Source organism: Drosophila navojoa, chromosome 2 (genome assembly GCF_054131105.1).
Source record: "Drosophila navojoa isolate 15081-1374.11 chromosome 2, UAZ_NAV_1.0, whole genome shotgun sequence".
In the NCBI taxonomy this organism is placed as follows: domain Eukaryota; kingdom Metazoa; phylum Arthropoda; class Insecta; order Diptera; family Drosophilidae; genus Drosophila; species Drosophila navojoa.
In genome coordinates this window covers 24,288,440-24,307,639 of record NC_142890.1, presented here as the reverse complement: position 1 = coordinate 24,307,639, position 19,200 = coordinate 24,288,440, and the positions used below count along the sequence as shown (strand labels likewise).

The 19,200-nt window shown below is 39.2% G+C and overlaps 7 protein-coding genes across 7 annotated transcripts; 5 read left to right on the top strand and 2 right to left on the bottom strand.

Moving 5' to 3' along the window:
- The first annotated feature begins 211 nt into the window (after positions 1 to 211).
- Positions 212 to 1,357, top strand: BigH1 (Histone H1 variant BigH1). The gene is made up of 2 exons (XM_018112941.3): positions 212 to 770; positions 842 to 1,357. The coding sequence occupies exons 1-2, from the start codon at positions 297 to 299 to the stop codon at positions 1,223 to 1,225; spliced, it is 858 nt and encodes a 285-aa protein (XP_017968430.1). The 5' UTR covers positions 212 to 296; the 3' UTR covers positions 1,226 to 1,357.
- An 880-nt stretch (positions 1,358 to 2,237) lies between these two features.
- Trm7-34 (tRNA methyltransferase 7-34) lies at positions 2,238 to 3,796 on the top strand. Its single transcript, XM_030390994.2, has 3 exons — positions 2,238 to 2,457; positions 2,517 to 3,172; positions 3,229 to 3,796. The coding sequence occupies exons 1-3, from the start codon at positions 2,337 to 2,339 to the stop codon at positions 3,601 to 3,603; spliced, it is 1,152 nt and encodes a 383-aa protein (XP_030246854.1). The 5' UTR covers positions 2,238 to 2,336; the 3' UTR covers positions 3,604 to 3,796.
- On the bottom strand, positions 3,705 to 5,745 carry mTerf5 (mitochondrial transcription termination factor 5). Its single transcript, XM_018112938.3, has 4 exons — positions 5,464 to 5,745; positions 4,427 to 5,408; positions 4,129 to 4,353; positions 3,705 to 4,065 (listed from the first exon to the last, which is right to left on the bottom strand). Exons 1-4 carry the CDS (start codon positions 5,645 to 5,647, stop codon positions 3,777 to 3,779), a joined length of 1,680 nt encoding a protein of 559 aa, XP_017968427.1. The 5' UTR covers positions 5,648 to 5,745; the 3' UTR covers positions 3,705 to 3,776.
- A 6-nt stretch (positions 5,746 to 5,751) lies between these two features.
- Positions 5,752 to 7,017, top strand: Non3 (Ribosome production factor 2-like protein Non3). Its single transcript, XM_018112940.3, has 3 exons — positions 5,752 to 5,905; positions 5,973 to 6,188; positions 6,246 to 7,017. The coding sequence occupies exons 1-3, from the start codon at positions 5,886 to 5,888 to the stop codon at positions 6,952 to 6,954; spliced, it is 945 nt and encodes a 314-aa protein (XP_017968429.1). The 5' UTR covers positions 5,752 to 5,885; the 3' UTR covers positions 6,955 to 7,017.
- On the bottom strand, positions 6,955 to 7,931 carry LOC108659830 (COMM domain-containing protein 2). Its single transcript, XM_018112942.3, has one exon. It carries the CDS (start codon positions 7,766 to 7,768, stop codon positions 7,073 to 7,075), a length of 696 nt encoding a protein of 231 aa, XP_017968431.1. The 5' UTR covers positions 7,769 to 7,931; the 3' UTR covers positions 6,955 to 7,072.
- Positions 7,932 to 8,047: 116 nt separating this feature from the next.
- On the top strand, positions 8,048 to 10,795 carry Rlip (Ral interacting protein). The gene is made up of 4 exons (XM_018112936.3): positions 8,048 to 8,258; positions 8,320 to 8,458; positions 8,525 to 9,406; positions 9,596 to 10,795. Exons 1-4 carry the CDS (start codon positions 8,162 to 8,164, stop codon positions 10,422 to 10,424), a joined length of 1,947 nt encoding a protein of 648 aa, XP_017968425.1. The 5' UTR covers positions 8,048 to 8,161; the 3' UTR covers positions 10,425 to 10,795.
- Mdh2 (malate dehydrogenase 2) lies at positions 10,618 to 12,552 on the top strand. Its single transcript, XM_018112939.3, has 4 exons — positions 10,618 to 10,795; positions 10,987 to 11,194; positions 11,561 to 11,757; positions 11,816 to 12,552. The coding sequence occupies exons 1-4, from the start codon at positions 10,730 to 10,732 to the stop codon at positions 12,353 to 12,355; spliced, it is 1,011 nt and encodes a 336-aa protein (XP_017968428.1). The 5' UTR covers positions 10,618 to 10,729; the 3' UTR covers positions 12,356 to 12,552.
- The last annotated feature ends 6,648 nt before the right edge of the window (positions 12,553 to 19,200 follow it).

Genomic DNA, 19,200 nt, shown 5'->3' with positions numbered 1-19,200 from the left:
CAGATCTTCAGAGCTTGAATAACAGTGAAATGCTTTACGACTGACATCCGAGTGAAAATTTTTGAAAACCAATATACTCTTCTTTTCGCGAGCGTGTCTTAAAATGAACTATCAACTTTAATACCCATTCGCAACCCTAGGCTTCTCTTTACGAACCGAATGATACGCGCAATTGATGATTACCGTTGCAATGCTGCTCGTTGCCTTTCAGTTCGCTTTCGAGACTGATCAGTTCAAGCTGAGACGTGTGTCGTGATATGTATTTCTGATAGAACTTAAAACTGACTCAATCCAAAATGGCGGAGCCAGAGGAAGTCATGACTACAGCCGAGGTGAAAGTGGCCAACAAAGGGAGTGTACTCTCGCATTGCTTGAAAGCCCTTAAGGCTTTGAACAGTCGCTCTGGGTCATCGGTGCCTGCGATTGCAAACTTCATCAAGTCCTCCGGCTACGAGGTGACCGACATGACCCGCATGAAAAAGCTTGTGCTACGCGCACTCAAAGTGGCGATGGGCACGGGTGACGTTGTACAAGTGAAGCGCTCCTTTAAAATGTCAGCGACGGCAAAGGCGGAATCCAAAGCCATGGAAAAGATGAAGGCCAATCAGCAAAAGAAATTGGACAAAGCAAAGGCTAAGGAGCAAAAAGCTAAGACCAGAACAAAGCCAGCGACTAAGAAGGACAGCGAAAAGACGCCAGATTCGGCAGGTGCAGAGACTGCAAAGCCAAAGCAGCGTAAAAAGAAGCCATCGGAGCGCCACACAAATGAGGTTTACTTGAATATCTCACGCCACTGCATATCCCCATCTTACTAATTGCATCGTATCATTAACCCTTGTAGCCCGCAAAGAAAAAGTCGACCGCAAAGATAGCTGCAGTTGGTGGGAAGATGAAGCCTGAATTGGTTGCGGGTGAGTCAGACCAGACCACCCCTAAGAAGCCCAAAAAAGCCCAGCCAAAAGTTAAGTCTGCAAGTGCCAAGACAAAGGCTTTGGACAACGAGATTAGTGCAGCGTCCAAATTGAAGACGCCACGAAAGTCAATTGGAAGCCTGACAAAGAAGGTAAACAGGCCAAAGATACAGAACAAATCCATTAAAAAGTTGGTGGCCGGCAGAAAAAGCTTTGACGATCCGGAATCTGATCTGACTGATTCAGGACCAGCTGAGGCCTCAACCCCATTAAGCCCAACTAAGCAGAAACGTATGGCCAAACAGATTAAGTAGCTAAACGAATTCTATATAATCTGTTAAGTTTAAAGTTAAATTTTGTTTTGTATTTTGGGTTAGGCAATATGCAAAACGATTTTTTGTTCTTAATGTTAATTAATTAATTAATGTCCAATGTGATTGAATTATGCTTGTCCTCACGAAGCTCCATATGTATATTCTAATTTATCAAAGTCAAAGTTGGCTAAATTGAATTATGATAGTCAATAAAATTTATTGTAACGTTTTTTTTATGCCTCTACACTAGTTAATATAGATTTTCTCTGTCTATATATTATTAAAGTTATAAATAGATATTTAAAGTGAGGCTGAGGCCAGTGCGTGGTCTCTTTACATTGTTGCCCAGCAAAAAACTGTTCACATCCGCCTGCAGGAGATGGCCTGTGTGGCTTATGTGTATTATTCCGTACATAAAATCGTATATGTAAGTACATATATTTGTAGATTGTAAACATAAAAAGATAGGCAGCCGGCCTTTAATTATAAATAATAAATGTAATATGCAAGTTTCAATATATGTAGCTGTTCATTAGACAGTTATATATCTATGACGAACATTAAACTGCAATCATACACTTTTCGCAGAAATAACTAATATTTTATAAAATTATTGCATTTTACTTTATTAAAAGCATTCTTCAAAATAATATATCTTCTAATGATTCAAAGCAATTTGGTGCTTCATTTACATACAAATTCTCTTTCCTTAATACTATCCGTTTAAACTCACAATCTGCCGCCAAAGTTTTAGAAATATTTGTCAGCACTGAATACTAAGAGTGGCGCAGTTCGCGTTGGAACTAGCTCTTTAGTGGCTTGATAAAGTAAAGTTAAAAACAATTTATTTATTCCACTAAATATTTATTTTTTTTTAATTCGCTAAGAAACTTAAAAGATAGTACCATAAAAACTATACAATATAAATGGATTATAATTTGAATATAATTTAAATTTTTAGGTGCGGAACCAAGTAGCGAATGAATAACCAATGCAGATTGAGCTAACTCATAGCACGTGCAACATTGACCAATAAATTGATAATATACTTGCTATATTATTACTACCCACAGGCTGTTACAGGCAATAAAGTTATTAATTAAATCGCAGTATGGGAAAGGCATCAAAGGACAGACGTGATATATTTTACCGTTTAGCCAAGGAACAGGGATGGCGAGCCAGAAGTGCCTTCAAACTACTACAGGCAGACGAAACATTTAATTTATTGGAGGGTAAGATTTGAGTTAATTCATTCTTTAAATTATAAAAATTAAGGTTTCTTAGTTCGTAGGCGTAACACGAGCGGTTGACTTATGCGCAGCACCTGGAGGATGGTCGCAGGTTCTATCGAAGCGTATGTACGAACCGCGATCGGAAGAAGACCGGGAGCAAGTAAAGATAATTGCTGTAGACATGCAGGGTATGGCACCAATCGATGGCGTTACTCAATTACGTGCCGACATTACTAAGGAGTCAACCGCAGAAGAGATTATTAAATTTTTTGATGGCAAAAAGGCGCAACTGGTAGTCACGGATGGGGCACCCGATATCACCGGCTTGCACGATTGGGATGCCTACATGCAGGCAGAACTATTATTGTCAGCTCTAAGCATTGCGACCTACATTCTCGAAGAGGGCGGTTCGTTCATGGGCAAAGTGTATAGAGCAGCAGACACCAGCCGTGTTTATTTACAGCTGCAGCGATTTTTTAAGGATGTTTGCCTCTTCAAGCCATCCGCCTCACGCAGCTCAAGCATCGAAGCATTTGTGGTATGTCGTCAATTTACCATGCCTGAAGGTCATGTTCCATGCAATCTGACATTGGAATGGTTCGACAAGCCGGAAGAAGCGCTGAAAAATATTTCGGGAAAAAAGGAAAGAACAATCGTGCATTTGCCATTTGTGGCACATGAATGTGAATATGATGCGGATCTAAGCTACGAGATGGTGATTATGGCTAGTTACTTGTAACTAAACTTCAGCAATAACGCGTTTCTTTATAGGAAAAAGATTATAGTGCACAGGAAGCTGTACAAAAGCCACTGACTGCCGCCTATCAGGAAGTGATAGAGAAAACAAAATCTATAAACCTTAAATACGGTTATTTCGTTGTTCGCCACGACGAGGAGGAACCATCTGAAGAGCCACGTACAAGTCGTAAAAGTAGCAAAGCTTACGTTCTTCCTGATGACGAGGAGGAAATATCTTCAGTGCCAAAAAGAAGTGTTAGAATTGGTAGTGCTATCATTGCTCGACACGATCAGGAGGAAGCATCTGCAGAGCCAAGTACAAGTAGTAAAAGTAGCAGTGCATACGTTGCTCACGACAACGAGGAGGACACAAAGCCAAATACCAGTGGACAAAGTAGCAGTGCATAGTCCATGGACGCCGAAGGAGCCAGCTTTCTCATATAAATAAATAATTAATAAAAAGCTAAAGCTAATCTTTTATATACATTTTATTGATAGATGATTCTTATATATACGTATATATTATTCCTATACGTTCCACATTGTTTGTAAATAGTGTAATTAATTTGTTCTAAATATATTTATAAATAATGCATGGATAGCTTCTCTGCTGGTTTTACACCATATTTGTACACTTTGTTGAGACTCTCAGGAAAGTCTGGCAAAAGATTATTAAAATTCTCCACGTGATGCGTATGCTGTTCAGTCCAAATGCCATCGCCAGTAAAATGAAATTCCGATTCTATCAGATATAGGATCAGTTTTAATATCTCATTATTATCCAAAACGTGAACATTGGGAACAGGCAGTTGAAGCTCTTCTATAATTTCCGGAGTCTGTAACAGCAACAATTTTTCCTCAATGCGTTTGCTAAATCAGACAAAAAGACGAATTCAAATGTGTTCTGTTGCTAAAATTTTAATCACTACTCACATGGGATACAACAGTAAGTGTATGTTTCGGAAGATGTCGTCTAGTTTAAATTTTTTACTTAGCAAGTATTCCAGACATTGCTTGATATGAAGAACGGGTATGTGGCACCAATTGGGATGCCGCGACAGCACATTGCGTAGCAACTGTTCATCTTTTCCTAAAATATTTCCCAGATAAATTACAATGTCACGACCTTTTGTACGATCCGAGCCATCCCGTGCAAATCTATAAAACCAAAACAGAGACAATTGAGAATATATATGTACGTTATGTTAGATAAGCCTATAATCGAACTCACTTGGCAAAGGCTTCCGAACCGCATGAAAGTATATGCAACGAGGCACAGCGTACACGGAGCTGGTTCAAGTAGTCCAAACGCAAACGTGCTTTATTCTGATAGTGTACCAGGCGAAGTACACGCGGATTGCTACCCAGCACCTGAAACTGCTCTATTTCATTTAGATCGCGAAGCCGCTCCAAGACAGTATCTGGTCCTAAAGTGAGCACTTCAAGACATCGCAGAACAGCATCCTCCTTAATACCAAAGGATTTCACGTGCTCCAGTGTTTGCTTAAGACCATCACAAGTGGACATTAGAATTTTTGGCCGACGATATCCAATATCACGAATGTCTTGGCCATTAATTGTGGGGATCTCCTTTAGAATACGACGAACATTGTCTGCATCCCCATGCAAAAGGAAACTATTTTTACGCAGGCGTTCAGCTGGAAACTTAAACACTGATGTTAACAACTCGACAATATCCTGCACGGACCGGAAACTCTTGTGGCGTACCCGGCCATATACACGCCACAGCTTCTGCAAATCCGCATCTTCCATTTGTAGACGTTCGCGCAAATATGCATTTAGTACATTTTGTCTTAGGGTCTTTAAGGGCACGCTTTCATCAAGGTGTTCTTGTATATTAAAGTTGTTCAGCTGGACAGTCGTAAAGCATTTCTTGAGACGTTCCGGAACATTAACATCATAGGGTATATAATTGTGTGCTTTCAGCATATCTATTGGCTTGTTTATAACTGTTACGTATTTAAACAACGTTGGGATGCTGATGTTTTGGAACCCGCATTCAATGAGCACACTATGGCGATTGGCAAGTGTTGAAGCGCCATAATAAATAATCATCGGTTTTGTAACAATATCATCGACGCTGTAATTCAACGATTTTAAGGTGTGATAGGAATTGAGCAAGTCTTTTCGCTTGACCGTTTTCAGCTCAGGATGCTTTTCTAGCGCTTGTGCCCATGTGCGATAGTTACTGCCTGAAAGTAATTTTAACTTTAGAACCGATGTATTACCATTATCATAGCTACATACCTAAGGTTCGCGCCAAATAGCTGGGATTCAAGGAATCCTCCGTTGTCCGTTCAAATCCGCTTGATTTGATTGGCTTTGGGTCATCCTCTTTGTTGGATGTCTTATTTATTGCAGCTAAGCCACGTGCTAAATAAACACAGCCGCGCGATAGTAGTTGAGCTTGACATTGACTAGTTCGCAACATATTTATGTCATTTTAAACTTTATTAGCTCTCGTGAAACAATACAATATGCAACAGTTGAGATGTACAACAATCGATTAATTACGTTCGTAGCTGAGAACAGCTGATTCAGCGCTGCCAACCTAAGTAAATAAGTAAGCAAGTGTAAAATTATACCAGTTGCCACTATCAGAAAGACGCTACACGTGCGTTTGTGCATTTTGAAAAGAACTAAATAACTAAATAAATTAATACTTAATAATGTCACTTTTACGGATCAGGTATGTGCTCTAAAATAGATAGAATTCACTTGTCGCACACTGCTTACATATCTAAATGTATTTGTAGGAAACCGAAAACACGCAAAGGAAAGAAAGTGTTGTTGGCCCGTGAGCCGCAACTCATTGAGTCGGCACGCACTATGTTGTTCGTGGACGGACGTAAATGTGGTGGTAACGTAAAGCTCTGCATGAAGGATCTGCAACAGCTGAAGAAGCCGCTAGTTAAAGTTCTAAACCGTAAGAACGATATAACACCATTCGATGATCCATCTTCCCTGGAATTGTAAGTGAATTCACTGAAAGTTCTATTTCACCTGAAATTAATTTTATTTTATTTTAGTTTAACTATGAAAAATGATGCGGCGCTTTTCACGTTTGGATCAACGTCAAAGAAGCGTCCAGATAACATAATCATTGGTCGTATCTTCGAAAATGAAGTACTTGATATGTTTGAGCTAGGCATAAAGCGCTATCAGTCGATTTCAGAGTTTAAAAACGAAAAGATTGGCGCCTGTGTGAAGCCCTGCCTGGTCTTCAACGGGCCGAAATGGGCTCAGACCGAGGAGCTGCGTCGTTTGCGCAATTTTTTCATAGACATGTTTCAGCGAGAAAAGGTTGAATCCATACGTCTACAGGGTATAGAGCACGTACTTAGCTTCACAGTCACCGATGATATGAGTATCCTCATGCGTTCATATAAAATCTTGCTAAAGAAATCCGGTCAAAAGACCCCGCGCATTGAGCTGGAAGAAATTGGACCATCGGCTGATTTTTCAATTCGTCGTACGAAGATTGCATCTGACGATCTATATAAGCTGTCCAGAAAACAGCCCAAGCAGCTGAGGGTTACTAAAAAGAAAAACGTCAGCACCGATGCGTTGGGCAATACAAAGGGACGCGTCCATCTGGGCAAGCAACAGACGGGCTCAATACAAACACGCCGCGTGAAAGCGCTGAAAAAGTCACCGGAGGAGAAACGCGCGGATCGTCAGAAAAAGAAAGTAGCACTAAAAGCAGCCGCAGTTGAAGCATTGTCAACAGCCGATTGATTTATAAAAAATGATTTTAGATTTTAATTAGTTATAATTGCAATAAATTGGTCCAGCTTAAAATATGTTTAATATATTGACTTAACAATTAAAATTATATACATATACATATATTCCTTTAGTGTATGGCATTGACAATGTTTTTGATGCGACGCGTCTTCGACTCCGCCAAGGCATCCTCGAGGGTTTTGATTAGGTACACCAGACTGCTGACATCCGTTTGCACTATAAGATCCTTACGGTGCCGTCGCTCATCCTCATGCATTGCTTTTAGCTCATTCTCGCTACGTTCGGACGTATCTATTTCGAGCAGTTCGCGATTTTCGTTTTTCGGCTCAGTATGCAGATATAGCTTCATTGTTATTACTATATTTGATTGTTGCAACAAGCAGCGAGATGCAGTGCGCACCTCCAGACGCCAATCCAGGTTGACTAGTCGGTAGGCACGAATATTGGCCGATTTAATCGAGCCCTCTACGAAATTTCTCTTACTTGTGACAAATTGTTCAAGAACCTCCAGCACATCGTCACTCAAATCGGGGAATATATTGCGCATATTAACCTGTTCACCATTAGGTGTGGACTTGGTGGTTACATGGATTAACAGTGATATTAAGGCTTCCACTGCTCGCTGCACCGCTTCACTATTCACATCACCTGCATATTTCTTGGCCAACATGTCATAGCGCTCTAAGTTGGGCCCGTTCACCAGGTAGTCGAATGCCGACTTACATAGTTCTAGGACTTCACTGGCCGGACGTTGTAGTAACGCCAAATGATCGCGTTCCACTTGGCTTAATCGTACTGAGGACATTTTGTGTTTTTTCTTTCAAAATAAAACAATTATTTTACATACAGAATGTAAACAAATCTGATTTCATCGGATTATTTTGCTCAATGGTATGCTGTTCATTGCTGAATTGCAATTGATACTTTCAGAAATTATTCCGATTATATATATATATTTTTTAATGTATGTAGATGAATCCCTCGCAAAAAATAGTTATTCTTTATTTTTGATTCTGTTCTGCAATTTGTCTAATAAACGCCGCTTTGCAATTTGCATTTGCATCAGGTTGGCAATTCTATTAAATTAAATCGATTTTGCAATCGATTGTTAGCCTCTTCTGCTTTGTTTATTGATTGCAGATGGTGTAAACATATTAATTGTATTTATTTATTTATTTAAACAAGTTGCCACAACAGTATGGATTTTGATAGTCCGGAAGAAAAGGAGTTTCCAGGGCTTTATGCCTCTGAAGCAATAGATTCCAAGTCCAAAAAGAGCAAAGAAGAAAGTGACTGTAAGTAGATCAAAGATGAAAAAGGGCGCTACAACAAAAATATTTTGCATTTCTTAATTAGTTAGTGAAGGTGACCATGACAAGCACAGCAAGAAAGATCTGCTCATAGGTCGACGAAAGGATAAGAAAGATAAGGGGAAAGATCGTGGATATGCCGCTCTGGAAGGCGAAAGTTCGCCAGAGGAAGAATTGGATACAAAGTAAGATAATGCGATCCCTAAAATCTTCTAAATATCGCCTAGAATTGAGTTTTTTTATCCACTCAGAAGCCCTTCAAAATCGAAGAAGTCAAAAACTTTTAAATTTACAAGCTCAAAAAGTAAGGAAAAGCGTGAAAAGTCGCGTGACAAGGAAAAAGAACCAAAAACGTTAGATGAGGAGCCGCCTCAAAAGGCAAAAGAGAAGGAACGTGAAAAAGAGAAAGATCGACACAATGACGAAAAGGATCATAAAAAGAAAGATAAGGAACGCAAAGAAAAGGACAAGAAGGACAAGTTCGAAAAGAAAGATAAAAAAGATAAAAAGAGCAAACAATTGCAACAAGAGGACGGGAGCGAAGTTGAAGAAGTCTTAGCGCTTGGATATCCTATTTTTGGTGTGTCGATTAGTTTGGCCACAGAACGTTCCCGATGCCATGATGGAATCGATTTGCCGCTGGTAGTGCGCGATTGCATCGACTTTCTGCAGCAGGAGCAATCGCTCAAATGTGATCACATTTACAAAGTGGAGCCCATTAAAACGCGATTGTTGCATTACAAAAGATTATACAACAATCGCGATAATGATGCATCTGTGGACGATATACCCACCGCCTGCAGTTTGCTAAAATTATTTCTGCGTGAGCTCCCGGAACCGGTCTTAACTACAGATCTAGTAGCACGCTTTGAGGAGGTGGCTTCACATCCCAAAGTCACCGACCAGCAGACAGAACTGGAGCAATTACTAGAGCAGTTGCCCAAATGCAATCGCACTTTGTTATCGTGGATACTATTGCATTTTGACGCTGTCATACAGCAGGAGCGTTACAACAAACTGAATGCTCAATCTCTAGCAATGTTGCTCAGTCCGACGCTACAGATGTCACACCGCCTAATGGTCGTGCTATTATGCCACTGCACGAATCTCTTTCCGGACGTAAAGCTGATAAAGTGAGTAAACATTGGCCAGATTAGATTAAAGCGCGCATCATGCGCCCATAATATGACAGATCTCCAGAAACATGAGCGTAGCACCACGCAAACGTACTCGTTTTCGTCGAATCGTCAGCTTTTTGTTCAGGCAGTCATCAATCTAAATACACTAATGGATCCTTAACTAAAATTTAATATTTCTTGCAGATATGTTCCGCCACTTACGTCCAGCAGTCCTGGACTTCCAGACAATCCGGAGGATATTAAGACAGAGCTACGCAAGCAGGACAGTCTGCTGACTCAGATACACAGCGAAATGAATGCGGGCTTTATTACCAAAAAGCGCGAGGAACAGCTTTGGGAGGTCCAGCGTATCATTACGCAGCTCAAACGGAAACTTCGAAGCTGTGAAAAGAAGCAAGAGAAGTCTATTGATGAACTAGAACACGCCACCTCTGCACCACCAGCTCCAGCACCAGCACCTCAGTCAGCAGTCCAACCAGCCGAACAGAAACCACCCACCACCAATCAATCAACTGTATCTGCAGCCATCGTTAGTGAGGATACCATTGACTCAAAGTCTGTGCCGACGCACACAGTCACATCGCTCCAGCAGCATGATGAGACTAACATTACAACTTCGCCACCACCGATAGAATACACCGTTGATAAGCAAACAGGCTATTTGCTATTGTCAAAATCTAATCCTCAGCGTGATGATCTCTTGCGGCTGCAAATAGAATATGATGAATTAATGAATTGGCAAAACGAGCTTAAAACTCGTATTCTTGCCGAGCGCAACGAGATCTTTCGCATAAAACAATTGTACGAGCAGGAACTATTAAAAGCACAACCTGTTCCAACCATAAGCCAGGAGCAGCTTCCGGCGGAGGGTGACTACGAACGAATCATTGAACATTACACGCGAGAAAATTCACTGCTTGAGCACAAAAAGCAAATGCTGGGCATGGAAATCAAGGAGGAGCGACGTGCCTGCATTGCCCTTCAAGTAGAGCTGCGAATGCAGGAGTTTTAATTTATTTAAATTTTTACTCATACATATGTCTGTCGAACAAAACAAATTCAAAAGATATCTCAAATATAAGAAAAAGCTTAGCTTTAAACAAAAGGCTTCCCGCGCTTTTCCGTAAATCAATTGGCAGCACCGTTTTACAGCAACAGCTGTTTAAAGCTCAACTACAACAACAACATACAGAATTTAACCTTGCGCCAAGTTGGCTGAAAGCTTTTAGTGAATAGCAATTGGGATTTTGCAAGTCGCGCAGCTGCTAATTGTTTTGCATACCAATTTTTTAACAATTTATTAAAAACAAAATAAAAATGTTGAAGCAAGTTACCAAGCAATTGGCGCTGCAAGGCGTGCGCAACTTTTCGGTCAGCCAACAGGTGAGCAACAATTAAATGTAAATCTTTTCTTGACACTTGACGATTGCCTCTTGCGGTTTACGTAATAAAAAAAATTTACATGACCAAATAAAAAAATATATTTCTGCGAAGGCTTGAAACAAAATATATACACTCTTGATCAGGTTCATTGTCTACAGAAATTAAAATATATTAATCTTATTTTTTGGTAGAATAACTATAAGGTGACCGTATGCGGCGCCTCTGGCGGCATCGGCCAGCCGTTGTCGCTGCTGCTGAAGCAAAATCCCTTGGTCACGGATTTGGCTCTGTACGATATTGTGCACACGCCCGGTGTAGCTGCCGATTTGTCTCACATCGACACCAAGAGCAAAACGGCTGGATTCATGGGCGCCGACCAATTGGGCGATTCCCTGAAGGGTAAGTGGATAAGGCAGTAAGTGAGGTTAGGTTTAATAATCCAGATTGGAAAATCGGCATAGCATCATGGGTTTAGTAAAGTTTTTGGTATTTTTTTGTAATTTAATTTGCATAAACAAGAACAATATAAAAATTCATTTTTATTTTTTTATTTTCATGCATTTACGTGTCATAACCGATAAGCCTAATTGATGCGATAAGAGAAAGTTTATTCTACTTTTATAACTGACTTTTAATCTGTGCGCGAACTTATCGCCTCTTAACAGTAGCCTGTTGCTTGGAGCTTAATACAAAAGATCAAAGTGCTGTCATTTAAATCTAGTACTCTCGCCTAATCGTTTTTATTATATTAATTATCTCGAACAGGTGCTGATGTCGTTGTCATCCCTGCTGGTGTACCCCGCAAGCCTGGCATGACTCGCGATGATCTGTTCAATGTCAACGCTGGCATTATTAAGGACATTTCTAACTCCATTGCCAAGAACTGCCCCAAGGCTCTGGTGGCTATTATCACCAATCCAGTCAACACCTGTGTGCCAATTGCTGCCGAGATTCTGAAGAAGGTAAGTTTCGCTTAACTTGACAGCATAAAGAAGATTGTCACTAATTGTGTTTATGCAGGCTGGCGTGTACGATCCCAAGCGCTTGTTTGGTGTCTCTACCTTGGACGTAGTGCGTGCTCGTGCCTTCATTGGTCACGCCCTCGGCGTTGATCCCCAGAGTGTGCAGATTCCTGTGATTGGAGGCCACTCCGGTGTCACCATCCTACCAGTGCTGTCGCAAAGCCAGCCTCAATTCAAGGGCAACCAGGATGCCATTGAAAAGCTGACTGTGCGCATTCAGGAGGCCGGTACTGAGGTGGTTAAGGCTAAGGCTGGTGCCGGATCTGCCACTTTGTCAATGGCCTACGCTGGCGCTCGTTTTGCTGGTTCCCTGCTGAAGGGCCTCAATGGCGATAAGAACGTTATCGAGTGCTCGTACGTGCAGTCTAACATTACTGAGGCAACATTCTTCTCCACGCCCCTGGTGCTGGGTAAGAATGGTCTGCAGGAGAACCTGGGACTGCCCAAGCTGAACGACTATGAGAAGAAGTTGCTGGAGGCTGCCATTCCCGAACTTAAGAAGAACATTCAGAAGGGCATTGACTTTGCCAATGCTTAAATGTCATCAGTTCGCAGCTACACACTAGCCAGTCAACCAGTCAATTGGTCCCACTGTATCCTTCATTATCTATCATTTAAAATTCATAACAGCATTGGTTATTTACTTAACTAATTAGATCATCTTAAGTTGAAAAGTGTAATACAATCGTTTGTCCAAAGATTAAAATGCAAATCGCTCAACATCTTTCAAAATAATGTTGTTACATTTTTGGGAATCAATAATATGTTAGAATATGTTAGAGGCAATGATTTCCTTTTAAATCAGGATTCTACGGACTTTGACCATATCTAGATATCTTTTAAAATGTTACAAGCTCAAAGAAGAGCTATTTGGCTCGATACTATAATTTGCTTTGATTGATGATTATGGTGAACATGGCATATTTATAAAAAATATACTTCGAAAAAATGCGGTATAGTATTTAATTTGGCAATAAATAATTCGCTAGGTACAGGAATATGTACTCACAAATGTAATTAAATGACGCCAAAGACTAAGCTTACAGGTTCTCTTATTACAGTAAATAGGTTATTATTTTGTTATAATTTTAAACTTAATTCATTTATTAATGAATTTCTTATTTGACAATTCACTTAAACAAAATTATTCTATTTATTTATTTTTTTTTTTTTGTGCACTAGCGAGGTTGACCTCGACATATGTACATATTTAAATTACCGCCTGTCTTCGAGTAATAAATGACAATAAATATAGTGAGTATGTAAAATGCACAGAAGTAAGTATCTAAGGGTCGAACTACTCAAATCCTAAAACAGGATATTCCTTAAAGTTAGTCCCTTTGAGCTAAATATACAAGATATGTTTATTATTTTGATCAACTCGATCTACTTTATAAGACTAAAACTAAGTATTATAAAAAACATTTAGAATATAAACTGTTGGCATACATAATCAGGTTTGTAGAAGTTAAAAAATTCAAGTTCCCACATTAGTTACGTTCATAAATATATATATATATATATATATATATGTACTTTATAAATATATATATTATATGTATTAATGTATTAAAGCAGTGTAGCCTGGGAACGGATTGTCTTCAGTCGGCTTATAGTAAGCTGACAACGTAATTGATAATCTAGTCAGTGGTAAATTACGTACATATGTTACGTAACTGGCGGTATGTTACCTTGCTGAGTAGTGCATTTTGGAATTTTCGTCAAATTCTAACTGCAAGTTTTTTAAATCAAAACACACAGTAATTCGTCATAATTATGATTAAAATCAAATTGGCTGTTTATTTAATAATAAATTGATATATTAAAAATATCAAGTTTCTAAAAATGTTTTAGGAGGTAAGTGTATAAGAGGTCGCACTGAAGTGCAGTAGCTCAATAAGGGTATTGGGTCTTTAAGTCCTATTGCTTTATTCGTTGATGCACAGTGCGAAATTCTAATCGTTCAGTTTAGGTCCGCATCGTATTCAGCCAATCTCTGCCAAACAGTTTTCCTCAGTGTATGCGCAGCTCAGTCATGGGGCATACTATGTTTTCCTGAGGCTCACATACACACACCAATACTAGCGCAGCCAATTAAGCTTCATTAAGATCAATTGAAAAACTTGCCCGCATGTCATATTTGCGTCTCTCTCCACCTTCCCCGCGATATTCTATATACGCCAGTATTTGTCGACGGTTTGTGACTAGTGCGTACACATTTTGGAATTTCTTGACATATCCCATATTCATATTTCCATACATATGTATGTATATGTCGTAAAAAACAATTGTCAAAAATACAAATATTTTAATGTATCTTAAAGTAAGTATATGTATATATTTTTGTTGCGTTTAGATTATAGATTGATGAAATATAATTGTATTCTGATACTTAAAAAAATATTACTGTCTAGATTAGATATCTAACCCGACGAATCAGAAATCATTAACATAATAATATGTTTTATTCTTGCCACTCCTCAAGAAGTCATTCAAAAGCCAATCGCTTTTACCTTCTTCAACAGATACATAATTTGAGTAATCTTAATTGATACTGAATTGATTAACAAAATGAGATGATTTTAATCGATATATAATGTCTTCATTCAAGATAGACAATTTGATTTGCTAATTGAGCCACTACTGGGGATTGACCCAAGCCCAATATAACTGGAATCTATTTGACCAGTATATGAGGCACACGCCCCCGACTTAATTATCGACGATCAAAAGGCAACGATAACAGCACCAAAACAATCAATTGATACAATTTCATTCATAAAATCTGATCAAAATGCAAGCAAAAATCAGGGAGCACTCAAACATGATGACGCTGACGACGACAACGGCGACGACGACGTCAATTCGATGTCTCCTTCTACTGAATGGGCACTCAGTGACCAATTGGTCGGAGCGTTTTTAATGAAATAATGAGCAGGAATCAATTTCAGACGCTTACTACATACGAAACAAATACAAATACAATTTTGCCGGCCGGCCGGCGTTTTTCATTACTTTTTGCACTATATTAAAACAAATTGGTAGTCATGGATTTTCCAGCAGAACGCCCAAGTCCCAATGTCACTAAGTGAGCGAGCGAGTGAGTGAGTTTGTAAGCGACCTTGTACAATTTTATTTAATTACAAACAATTAAGCCACACACATCGGCCGAGCAGCCAAAAACGATATGCGACGCCCACAACGACAACAAAGTGCTATAAATTCAATTATAAATTAAGAACACAAATTTCAGCCGATGCTGCAATCCAGTTTATTCATTCATAAATCGTTCAAATTAAATTTAACGTTGATCGAGTTAGGTATCGATACATTTTATTAGTAATCGATGTCTGCCTTTGAATTTCTGCAATAGTACAAACATACACACATACATAAATAGTAAAGGGCTTAATAGTTGGCAGCCGATATTTAAATATTCAAATATTAATGCACTGCAAATAAACAATTTTATTGTTTGTTTTTTAAATTAAATTAGGAAATGGCATGTGTAGAACTTAATTAGAATTATATTCTAATGATCTTTCCGTTTCCTTAGGTAAGCTTATTTAGGCATTCAGGAATTGTTATTATTTACCATAGTTAGAATTTGTATTAAACAAATGGAGATGACCGCCTTATCCTTTAACAAAGGCTTTACCGCATTTATATTTAGTCTCGGCAATTGCTCAGCTATCCTATAAATCTCTCAGATTTTGCTGCTATAATCACACCGTTTAAGTAATCAGAGGCAAACACAGACTGCGTCCATATCCACGTTGAACCACATTAAATGGCGCCTTTGGCTTAAATAAGTCACAATTGTCAACAATTAATTTGAATTACGCGCGCTGTGTTGCGATTTTTTGTGATCCGAGAAGACTCCGACCCAGAGCCAATTACAAGGGCCAAGGCAAGCCAAGCGAAGTGATTGTCATCTTTCATATGTATATTTGAGCTCCATATGCGCTCTTACGATTCTGATTGGATTTAATTTATTGGCGTGTTCTCACTTTCACTTTGATTGCATTAAGTTGTATCTGCTATATTTCTTATCCCAATAACACGACAAATGGGTAGAAATAAAATATCTGTTTGTATATTAAGTAAAATTACTTAAAATAAATTATTATCGTTTTCGTTCAAAACGCATTGGATATATATTGTATCTGTATATACATATATTGAGTAATACAAGTGGGGATAACGACTTCAAGTAGCCGTAGAGAGACGTAGAACATGCTTACGATTCTTATATCAAAGTAAGATATATATTTCAAAGACTTTTTTTTTATATAGGCAGAAGGAAAAAATCATATTTGTAATATATGTAGTTGAGAATGATTCTATTTAAAATGGCTGTATATACGAATATATTTTCGAATCTTCGATGAAGCATTCGTAAAAGCATTGTGTCCAGATAATGTTAAGAAAGTTTGAAATAGATGTAATATCATTACAATTGAATAGGGAAAAAATTATATCATTTTCAAATTTTCTTAAAAATAGAAAATCTATTTCATATATTTATATTTTCTTAGTTTAGAAGCCTCACACTGTTCACCTAATCTAGTGGTTATTAGATTAATATTAGACCAATATGTATATATATATGAGCTAACGTGCAAAGCATAACTCAAGTATTGGAATATATTTAGACAAACATTTATGACTACGAGTCAGTTAGGCAGTTGCCGTGTCTGGTGGCTGTAAATACTCTTATAGCTCGTGATCGTACGGGTCAGATGTCAAAGACGTCCGCACATCCGTTGTCATGGAGCCTGCGCAGAGTCTTATCATGTAAAGTGCTATGCTAAAGGGGGTAACAAGTGGACAGGCAACAAGTGGACAATGGGCAACTGCAACCCCAAAGTGCCATAGAGAATTAACAAAATATGAAAAACTATACATCTTTGTCATGTCGGGGCCTGGGGCCCGATCGACTTGGAGACATTGTCTCGTACCGTGGGTTGCGGATTTCGAAACTTTGCTGTTGTTGCTGGCTGGCTGGCTGGCTGGCTGGCTCGCTGGGTGGCTCGCTGGCTGTGGCTGTGGCTGTGGAGAGCGTCTGCCCGACAACCGACAACAAATAGCGACAGCAGAAATGGAACTAAAGTACAAAAACTATTTGATATTTTATGCGGGATTTTAAATTGATCTTAACGAAGCTTAATTGGATGCAACTGTATTGGTGAACTGCTTTGCCCAACTCTGGACTCTGACACTACGTACATATATATGTATATGTACATGTGTGTGTGTTTGTGTATGTGTTTGTGCACGCCATATTGGAATTTCGTTGGCGCAGATCACAATTACATACGAGTGCGAGGTATACGATCATATATATAATATAACGTAGATATGTATGTATGCAGAGAGGCATGGCAAAAAGCAAAGAGCAAAATAAACAAAAAAAAAAAAAAAAACAAAAAAAAAATAAAAATACATATAAGTATATCGTAATACAATGTGATAATATTCAACTGGAGGATGAGAATGCTGAATGCTGAACGATGATGATGATGCCGAGCTGATGCTGATGCGGAGTAGTGACTGTCACTGGGTTCACAACAAATATGTGCAAGTGAGACTCGTGTTTGTGTATGTGTATGTGTGTCTGTGTGAATCTTAATGGTTATGGAAAAAATATGAAAAATTGTCGCAGTGGCACTCGCATCCAACAACAAAAGTTTAGGCAGCGCAATTTGGTTTCTGTGACAAACTGTACCAAGTTCCACAAGTTGGTGAAGGAATCCAGAACGCAAATCTGTATTTGATTTTCGAGAAGATCACTAAAGTGATTACTATTATTATTATTTCTCAAATATTAACATTAGCCCTCATTCCACGACCTCTCATTAGTATATTTTTTTCTATCTTGCTATATGTCTATTTCGTTAATTAAGATCAAAACAAGACCTTCAAGGTAGTGATATAATCTCTATTGCCGAGATCTTGGTTACTCATTAACTCTGTCTGGGTCCTTTGCCCCCTTGACTTATTGACTTTTTCGTATCGATCAGATGCTATCCTCGTTGACTCTTCTTAACCCTCAAAGCCTTGAGTCGGCAGGAAAATTCTCTGTCGCACACCCCACCCGAGGACATTCCCGCACCATAATAGTGCCCACATAATTGGCGCAATAGCAATCGCAATGCAAAATGTTGTCTGATTATTCACACGCAAACGTTTACGGGCTAAGGCTGGTCGCATCATCTCTCCAACTGTGGGGTGGCTTCTTTCTTTTGCTCAACGCCTATCGCGTGCTTGTTTCCCATTCTCGATTCTATTTCCGCTGCCCGCATTTTGAAACCTGCAAAGACAAATCCAGACAAAAATGTTGCCCCATAGCGCGACCAAAAGTATCAAATTGTTGCTGTGAGATTCTTTCATGAGTTTTGTGCCGAATGAAAATGGGAATTTTTATGTTCAGCCTTAAGCGAGAAGCGAGCTGATCCTGGGAACTTCAGGTTAAAGTTTTTGTTTATTTTGCAAGGTCAATGCGGGCAGCAGCTAGGCTTATCAGCATCGGGATTGGATGGTGCGGATTGATTAGAGCCTACAATAAATGTTGAGAATATTTTAAACAATTGATCTATAGAGTGCCGAATCAAATGGAGTAGAGTAATTGACACCTGGCATTAAATTAACACAAAAAAGTGTTACTAATTAAATATTCTTTAAGGGCCACTTTTCCTACTCATTTACCGAAGAAACCGGACTTTTATTTTTTGTTCACTTTCAGTCAACTCTTCCGTCCATTGAACCATCAGACCTTCTGTCACGCTTCCTTGCGAATTGACGATTTCAATAAGTATGCAAAGATAGATTTAGAAATATTTAAAGACCAACGGTTCGTGAACTTTCTTACTGACACGAAAACGAAATTTTCTTCCAACTTATATAATTTAGTCCCGCTTTTCCTTCCCGGTCAAATTCCTGCCGTGAAATCTTAAAACCTATACCAATGACCCACAATTTATTGACTCGTAAGTGCCCGGCTGTCCGATACCAGCATTTGGCCAAAAGGTCGAGCGCGCAACCAAACGCGCGCCAATCCTCCAAGGGTGAGGTTTAGCTTAGTGGTGAGGGCGACACGCGCAGCAGCAAAGATATAGAGGAACAGAGGGACAGAGAGGGAGGGTGGGAAGGAGTCTCGCAAGCGTGCGACGCGATCCTTGAGGTCATGTGGTGGTAGGAAATATCAACGATAACAACGCGACCCTCATGCGATCGTATGGCGTGAGAGAATTCCAATTAGAATAGTGCATAAATGTGTATAGGGATTCGTTCGGACCAAAGCTAATCGAGAGAAAAACATTTGCAGGCATGCAGGCAGGTGATCAAATGCTCATTATTTAAATAATGCAAAAAAGAGAAAAT

Coding starts and splice junctions, on each gene's coding strand:
- LOC108659830 (XM_018112942.3), bottom strand. CDS start 7,768: ATGTCCTCAGTACGATTAAGCCAAGTGGAACGCGATCATTTGGCGTTA.
- Mdh2 (XM_018112939.3), top strand. CDS start 10,730: ATGTTGAAGCAAGTTACCAAGCAATTGGCGCTGCAAGGCGTGCGCAAC. Junction 10,796..10,986: donor ACTTTTCGGTCAGCCAACAG/GTGAGCAACAAT, acceptor ATTTTTTGGTAG/AATAACTATAAGGTGACCGT. Junction 11,195..11,560: donor ATTGGGCGATTCCCTGAAGG/GTAAGTGGATAA, acceptor TATCTCGAACAG/GTGCTGATGTCGTTGTCATC.
- BigH1 (XM_018112941.3), top strand. CDS start 297: ATGGCGGAGCCAGAGGAAGTCATGACTACAGCCGAGGTGAAAGTGGCC. Junction 771..841: donor CGGAGCGCCACACAAATGAG/GTTTACTTGAAT, acceptor TAACCCTTGTAG/CCCGCAAAGAAAAAGTCGAC.
- Non3 (XM_018112940.3), top strand. CDS start 5,886: ATGTCACTTTTACGGATCAG. Junction 5,906..5,972: donor ATGTCACTTTTACGGATCAG/GTATGTGCTCTA, acceptor ATGTATTTGTAG/GAAACCGAAAACACGCAAAG. Junction 6,189..6,245: donor GATCCATCTTCCCTGGAATT/GTAAGTGAATTC, acceptor ATTTTATTTTAG/TTTAACTATGAAAAATGATG.
- Rlip (XM_018112936.3), top strand. CDS start 8,162: ATGGATTTTGATAGTCCGGAAGAAAAGGAGTTTCCAGGGCTTTATGCC. Junction 8,259..8,319: donor GAGCAAAGAAGAAAGTGACT/GTAAGTAGATCA, acceptor TTTCTTAATTAG/TTAGTGAAGGTGACCATGAC. Junction 9,407..9,595: donor CCGGACGTAAAGCTGATAAA/GTGAGTAAACAT, acceptor TATTTCTTGCAG/ATATGTTCCGCCACTTACGT.
- Trm7-34 (XM_030390994.2), top strand. CDS start 2,337: ATGGGAAAGGCATCAAAGGACAGACGTGATATATTTTACCGTTTAGCC. Junction 2,458..2,516: donor AACATTTAATTTATTGGAGG/GTAAGATTTGAG, acceptor CTTAGTTCGTAG/GCGTAACACGAGCGGTTGAC. Junction 3,173..3,228: donor CGGATCTAAGCTACGAGATG/GTGATTATGGCT, acceptor GTTTCTTTATAG/GAAAAAGATTATAGTGCACA.
- mTerf5 (XM_018112938.3), bottom strand. CDS start 5,647: ATGTTGCGAACTAGTCAATGTCAAGCTCAACTACTATCGCGCGGCTGT. Junction 4,354..4,426: donor GGTTCGGAAGCCTTTGCCAA/GTGAGTTCGATT, acceptor TTGGTTTTATAG/ATTTGCACGGGATGGCTCGG. Junction 4,066..4,128: donor CACTTACTGTTGTATCCCAT/GTGAGTAGTGAT, acceptor TGTCTGATTTAG/CAAACGCATTGAGGAAAAAT.